Consider the following 7,885-nt stretch of genomic DNA (forward strand, 5'->3'; position numbering starts at 1 on the left):
GTATATATATGTCAGTGTTGTAACAATACGGGGTTAAAGTAGCAATATACAGGGGAATTTACATGACAAATAGAGACGGAGCACCACTCCGCTTTGTACATGTAAAAAAGCTCTACTAACCTTGCGCAGAAGTAAAAAAGAACCATACCAGCCGTTATGCTTAACCCAGCCACCATCAGTTTTCCATTGCCACTCAAGGTTGAAAGTTTATTTTTAAAGAACACACCAAGCGGATTGTATCCATATTGTGCTTCATATACTGAACAGTAAACTCGAGCGTTTACTGGGTCGTTTTTCAAGGAAACAACACCTTTGTGTCTAGGTACTGAAGCATTATACAACTCTTTTTCGTACGTTTCAGCAAACGGTTCTAATTCATAGCATATGGTACTACCACTATTGGCGTTAAGAAGTTTATCGGTGCACCTCGTGTTTTTGTACTTTCTGTATATGTCAAGACACTCATTTACAAACTTGCACATCTTTCCATACTCTTTAGTGCTAATATCTCCCAGCAAAATACTTTTTATTTTTTCAGCATTAACTTTAAAATAATATAATTTCAAAATATCTTCCAATTCTCTCTGATTCCAATCTAATTTAGTAAATTTTGCGAAATTTTCCACTACAGTTTTTCTAATATTTTCCTCAAAGTTTTTATTAAAAGATAGCATAAATTGAGGGACATTTTCAAAATTCCGTTTTTCGGCAGAAAACCATTCTGTTATATTTTTCATAAAAACATTGTTATCACCAAGAGCCCCTTTTAGTAACATAGCATCCAGGTTGCTAAAAAATTTGATACATTGAGTCTTGTTGTAATTAATTGCGTAACTCCCGGCTGTAATATCATCACATACCTTTCCGTAAGAATCTCCATCATACCTACCTTTCAATATGTCAAAATCGTATACAGGGGTATTCACCAAAAAGGGGTACTAAAGGGGGAAACGGGAAAATGCACGCAAGCATAAATATAGGCACGCACCCCGTGTACATATATGTATATATACATATATCTGTGCATGCGTACGTGCATACGAATACGCATACAAACATGCCTCCTTCTTTTAGGCGGAAAAGATACACTTTTCATTCCGCTTCCCCCCCTAAAAACCAAGGAAAGCAATCCCATATCCCACTAATGAAATATATAACAGTAAAGATTTTCCTATAAAAAGGAATTACAACACTTACCTCTTGTTGCAACTGCTTCGTGATAGCCTCCACCCTAGCTGTATCAGCCATTTTCCTTAAATTACAAAAAATAACGTTTTATTAAAACATGGAAGAAGGCAAGAAACGTGGTTTATCACTTGAAACTCGTTGAATGTGGTTCATGCGGGGAGCTTTTCCCTTTTTCTTAAAAATTGTTTTTTACGTATTTCTTAGGTACACTTATAATATAGTGCTAAAATAATAAAATAATAGCTACTTATTTTAATTTATAATTTTACTATCCACTTTTATTATTACTACTATTTCTAAAAAAAATTTTACTTACCCATACACAATAAAAACTATTGCCTAATTTTATCTAAAATTTAATTATAGCTAGTGTTATTTATAATTCAGAGAATGAAAAAATATCCGATTTTTTCATCGGATGCAGAAAAATGCAAAAAAAAAAAATTGGGACAGAATCCCATTAATAAATTATTTTATTGTGGATAAAAAAATAAAATAAACAAATGAATATGTTCGTATACCATAATTTTTTAATTCAGGGAAAAGTAGAATAATTAATTCTTGCAAAATAAGATAAAATGCGGTTTAAAAAAAAATATAATTGCTATTTGCGTATATACGATGCATTATAATGCAAAAGCCGCAATTTTTTGTAAAATCATTTTTTAACTATCCCATTTATCCATTCCAATTTATTTCTAAATATAGATAAAAAAAAAATAACTGCTTGCTGGATGCATATAAAAAAAAGATTATTATTATTATTACAGTTTGGGTTTGGAATTCCTTTTTCCGCTCAAATCGTAAGTTAAATTTTCATGGCAGGAGCAGACATTAGAAAAACAAAATGTATTTTTTAGTTAAATAACATATGCGTACATGTATACTAAAAGATAGTTAAAACAATGCACAAAAAATTCGCTAAAATTGCCTAAAAAGTAAGTGAATTTTCTATTAAAAAAATGCGAAATGGATTTGCAAATATGCACGAAAAATATATACATATAAAATAATTATGCATATGCCTCCCGGGGCCAATTACTCATAATGGGTTAGTCACCGTGCGGCACTCTTTTTTTAAAATAGCGCGTCCTAGGGGATATGACATTAAGTTTATTAAAAGGCAAATAACAAGCGCTTCCAGCCGTACAAATACCTTTCATTTGGTAAAAGGTTATGCATATACGTATGCGTTTTTTTTTTTTCTTTCTTTTTTTTTACTCCACCTAATAATTCATTTTAACTATATAATTGCGTTGTTTCGTATACACTGCATTCACCATTTGTCTTTTTGAAGGACAAAAAAATAACAACAAAAAAAAAAAATATTTTTTCCATTTCTTTTTTAATTTAAATGGAATTTAATATTGGCCTGATTGGTGACACGATAAAAAGGGTTAACAAATATTTCCATGCATAGGACATACACCACAACACAACTCAATGGCCGCTGCTCATCCGACCATGTTGCAACGCGGATGTGCTGCACACATGCGTTAGAAGGTTATCTATACACGACGTATATTAATGTGCACTTATATATATGTGTACATCCTGCAATGTTAATTAGCAGTAAAGTTCCCCTACAAATGGTGCCAAAAAAGGTGAACGAATGTTTAACTACCCTTTTCTAAAAGGAAACCTATAGAAGATGGGGGTCATACATTTTGTGGAGAATGCTGTAGAAGAAAGTATTGCCCGTACTCCCCTATACCTTGTAATATTTTTAGTAAATTATTACTATATTTAAATGTTATTCAAAAAGGAATTCCACCAATGCGTTAACAAAAAGTATGTGTTAAATTGGGCATCACCACTTTTTGCAAGACTTTATGTGTATATTTTTTCTGGGACAGTTTCTTTTTTTCCTCTATGTCTGTGTTGTGATAACGGTGGGGATGTCCTTGTAGAGGAATTTTCCTACGGGAAAAAGCCAACTTAAACTCTAATAATAGTAACATCTCTCTCCTTTGTGTCATTAAAATAGATGATGAGACCACCCACACGCATACCCCTTTTATTTTACCGACCTTTGTGCTCCTCTACAGGAGGTCCAGCTTCTTCACAGCCTAATCACTTTGAACCTCTTTTGTGATCAAACGATAAGCCGAGAGCGATTATCTAATACCCATAACGGCTTTTTCTAATTCTTTATCATATTTTAAGAGTCCTCTTTTTTGGGGTGAGTATTAGTAGGTGTCTCTTTTCACCACGGCATGGTTCCATGCTAACACAACCAACCATAAAAGTGGTCACTTCACCTGAGAAAACTTAACCTGTTCCCCCCCCTCCTACCTTATGATGCACAAGGGTTAAAAGGCAATGCATGCATGCGTATTTCTGCGCAGAGTTTACTACCAAGTATATACCCCCACGCACACACAGCTTCTTTTCCCATTTAATATGTATCTTTTTCTGCTCCTTGGCCGATGTCCCTTCGCAGAAAAATAAATCATTTATTTCTCAAAGAGTGAGAGGTCCCATCTAATTAAATTTTATTTAATTGAAATGGTAAAATTGGGGATGTTCATACACCTTTTGGTTACATATTACGGTCAAAAATTAAACATATCAAATTTAAAAAAAAAAAAATCAGTATATTCAGAAGCATAAATCGTGCCATTGTTATGCAAAATGTTTCAGCTCCAATTTGGTAAATAACCTTCCCCAAGTGGGTACTCCACTTCATCGTGCAGGTAATAATTTTGACTATCTCATGCAAACGAAGGATTGTCTACCGCTCTGAGCATGCTGCATTTTGTGTAGAACCAACAGTTCTTTGATAGTACCAGGTCCATTTTTCGTTTTTCTCTTCAATCGCTTTGTTACTTCTTCAAATGTGGCATTCTTACCGATACTGTTGATGTACCCATCACGGGGATTTTCTTCTGTTCGTTCTAACCCTTTCACTTGTCTCCTATAAGGGTAACGCCCCGATTGAATAGCTGTCTAAATTACCGACCTGTGACTGCCTACCCCCCTGTGCAGTTCTCTCCTAAGAGAAAGTATTACATGGTGATGTTTAGCACATACCGCCTAGGGGGGGGGAGGTTACTTTCTCATGGTATTCAAAGTTCCGGAAGAATCGAATCCCTCACTTCCCAGCGATTGGGAGGAGTCGTACGTTGAATCTCCCATCGTTTGCGACGAGCCGTGCGATGAACCTCCCAACGTTTGCGACGAGGCATACGTTGAACCTCCCAACGTTTGCGACGAGGCATATGTTGAATTTCTTAACGTTTGTGAAGCCTCACGTGTTGAACTTCTCACATTTGGCGACGCCCCATGTGTTGAACCTCCTAACGTTTGTGACGAGGCGTATATTGAGTCTCCCAACGTTTGCGACGAACCGTACGATGAACCTCCCAACGTTTGTGATGCCCCACCTGTTGAACTTCCCAACGTTTGCGAAGAGGCATATGTTGAACCTCCCAACGTTTGTGACGCGCCGTATGTTGAGTCTCCCAACGTTTGCGACGAGCCGTATGTTGAATTTCCAAACTTTTGGGACGAGTCATAGGATGTGCTTTCCAAAGTTTGCGTTGACTCAACGGTATTAGTAGTAGTAGCAGTCTCCATACTTTGCGATGCATCACGCGTATTGCCTCTCATCCTTTGAGAAGCATTATGGGACATATAGTTTATCGGTTCCGAACCTGAGTCCATGCTGCTCATTTCTTCATACAGTCCTTGTTCATACGGATGTCCCATTCTTCTCCAAGTTCGTCTTCTTCTTTTCTTGTCTCCACCATAAAGTTTTCCCAGTGGGGTGTACTGAGAGAGAAAAAGGTGAAGGAAAAAATTAATCCATATGCAGTAGCGCAGACGTGAAGGAGTAGGGGCCGACTGGACGATTCACACGCACGGGTAGAAGGGAGCCACTCAGTAGCATGCTCCCCCTTCCGAGACTCGATCACTAGCAAACTAGCTCACTAACTCGATAGCAAACTAGTTCACCAACTCGATAGCAAACTAGCTCACCAACTCGATAGCAAACTAGCTCACCAACTCGATAGCAAACTAGCTCACCAACTCGATAGCAAACTAGCTCACCAACTCGATAGCAAACTAGCTCACCAACTCGATAGCAAACTAGCTCACCAACTCGATAGCAAACTAGCTCACCAACTCGATAGCAAACTAGCTCACCAACTCGATAGCAAACTAGCTCACCAACTCGATAGCAAACTAGCTCACCAACTCGATAGCAAACTAGCTCACCAACTCGATAGCAAACTAGTTCACCAACTCGCTAGCAAACTAGCCCACCAACTCGATAGCAAACTAGTTCACCAACTCGCTAGCAAACGAGATCGCCGCTACTGCGCTTACCTTGTACAGCATGAACATCCCGAGGGATCCCAAAAGGACAGTAAAAGAAACCAGCGTCAGCTTGCTGCCAAGGGACAAATCTTCCATATCGTATCCAATATATCTGCTCAAAAATCCCTTCTTAGCAGGCTTATAATAGTCACAATTTATTGGGCCATATATGGCGGCATCACTATTTGTTTCGACAAGTTTCCTATATTTGAGATCTGGATACAATCCAGTTTTGTACGCTTCCATAAAGGAATTCATTTCCACGCATAAAGTACTGGGATTAAATTTGGAGTGTGAATTACCCGAACACTTAAGGTCCTTAATTCGTCGATAAATATCCAGACATTGATTTACAAATTCACAACAAGAAGCAAAATTGGCATTATCTGGAGAATTCATAATTTTTTTAATGTCTCCTAAATTTTGTGAAAAATAAAATAACTTGGCTATATGGTCAAGCTCGTAATAATTTCCATAAGAATTTTTAAATTTCTTAAAATCATCTAAAAGTCCTTTTTGTAGTCCCTCTGCCAGACCATTAATGTATCTAATCATGTGATTTGACGTCAGATCTATATTGACTTTATTTTCATCAAATAATTTTTTTATGGTATCCCAGATGTCGTCATTCACTTTAATTCCTCCTCTGTGGATTACATTGTCGATAATACTAAACAGCTTTACGCAATTCTGCTTGTTGATGTATTCGGAGCTTCCTTTCAATCCCCCACACATGGATTCGAATTCGCTGTTGTAAATACCTCGCAAGCTGTCAAAATGGTAATCTGGCCAGTAGTTCATAAATTTATACTGTAATAGAGGGGAACGAGGGGGGGAGTTGGTGAAGAAGGCGCACACGTATATAATATGTATGTCTATATATACACGTATGTTGAGAGGAGTGTGAGACTGGGTAAGTGCATTCATAGATTTTGTGCACCCTTTTGGATGGATATATTTCATATCAATCGGTATGCAAAATGCCCCCCTCGGAGGAGACATACGCGGGAGGAGAATCAAATGTAGCGGGAAACACTCCTCCCTCTAAAATAACCCGCGCAACAAAACGAACCTCGTTCTGCAACGCCTTGACAACTGCCGTGTCTTTCAGTAAATTCTCATTCTCCCTTGTTTTCGACATGGTCGTAGATGATATCACAATAAACGGGTGGGGGTGGGATGTTCAAGCAAAAGGGTGGTGCATTCACCAGGAAGGTCTACCAGATATCTATGTCTGATGCGTACATCAATTTCGTATCTCGGCTTCGTATATCCGGCCTTATATATGCAGTACTAAATCAGCTGCGTAAATTATACCAGCAAAACTGACGCACAAATAAGACCTTTTAAGTCAGATGCATAGGTATAGTTGCACCCTTCGGGAACACCGACGAAAAAGGTCTACCCTGCGCAAACGCGGTAGAAGTTACTCCAAAAAAGGAAAAAAAAACGAAAGAGAGTATGTTAGAAAAAGCACTTTTTTCTCTTTAGTTCTGGGGTCAACAAGTTCTGTTCATGCAAAGGGCCCCTATGAGGGATACTAAAATGCGACCTTATAAATATTACGTCTCGAAGAGTGATAATGTTTTTTCTTCTTCCTTTCGGTGTAGCTACCCATAGGTATAAAAAAAAGCGCTAAAATGATAACTGCACAGAAATGTATATATTTATGTATGCATACACGGTATATGCTACAAACGCGAAGCAACAATATGCTTAAGTTAAACTGATGAAATTTACAAGGTTAAATGAACGTTTAGGGTGGAGCTAAAAATTCAGCTAAATTTGTTATTTTGATTTTTTTTTCCCACATTAAATAGTAGTTTTTTTTTTTTTTTAATATGTACATATGCATTTATCTAATTAGTGGAAAAAAAAAAAGAGTGTTCTCCGTCACTAGGTATTTCTCTTACAGTGGCAACATTATTGTTACTTTTTTTTTTTTTTAAATTATTCTTTTCATCATTTTAGTATTTTTTTTTCAATTTATTTTATTTTATTTATTTGTTTTTCTCGCGCTGTTCGAACATTCCGCGCCAATGGATAGTAGAGTACCCCCTGTGCGACAAAACATACCTTTAGCAATTTTTAAAATGAAAAGAGAAGAAAATAATGCAATGTAGGTCAACGCACAGTATAGCATACGTGTATTCAGCGGAACTACGCAAGTACGTACTACGCATGCATATGTGAAAAAAAAAAGTGCTTGCACCCTCACGTACAGCAAGTTGCTTCTGTGCCTTCTAATAAACCTTTATTTATAAACTGGGACAGTTAAACTTGTCATGCTTTTCACCCTCTAATTGTCTACATATTTGAAGAATTAAAATTTACTCTGCTTGACACTCAAAAAAAAAAAAAAAAATAACGAACG

The 7,885-nt window shown here is 37.0% G+C and overlaps 2 protein-coding genes across 2 annotated transcripts; both read right to left on the reverse strand.

Moving 5' to 3' along the window:
- Positions 1-11: 11 nt before the first annotated feature.
- On the reverse strand, positions 12-1,248 carry PCYB_021110 (VIR-like CYIR protein; the record flags this gene model as incomplete). Its single annotated transcript, XM_004220461.1, has 2 exons — positions 12-938; positions 1,198-1,248. 2 exons carry the CDS (start codon positions 1,246-1,248, stop codon positions 12-14), a joined length of 978 nt encoding a protein of 325 aa, XP_004220509.1.
- Positions 1,249-4,239: 2,991 nt separating this feature from the next.
- On the reverse strand, positions 4,240-6,652 carry PCYB_021120 (KIR-like CYIR protein; the record flags this gene model as incomplete). The annotated part of the gene is made up of 3 exons (XM_004220462.1): positions 4,240-4,962; positions 5,521-6,321; positions 6,584-6,652. The coding sequence occupies 3 exons, from the start codon at positions 6,650-6,652 to the stop codon at positions 4,240-4,242; spliced, it is 1,593 nt and encodes a 530-aa protein (XP_004220510.1).
- Positions 6,653-7,885: the final 1,233 nt, after the last annotated feature.

The sequence above is a fragment of the Plasmodium cynomolgi genome, chromosome 2, assembly GCF_000321355.1.
Source record: "Plasmodium cynomolgi strain B DNA, chromosome 2, whole genome shotgun sequence".
NCBI classification, from domain to species: domain Eukaryota; phylum Apicomplexa; class Aconoidasida; order Haemosporida; family Plasmodiidae; genus Plasmodium; species Plasmodium cynomolgi.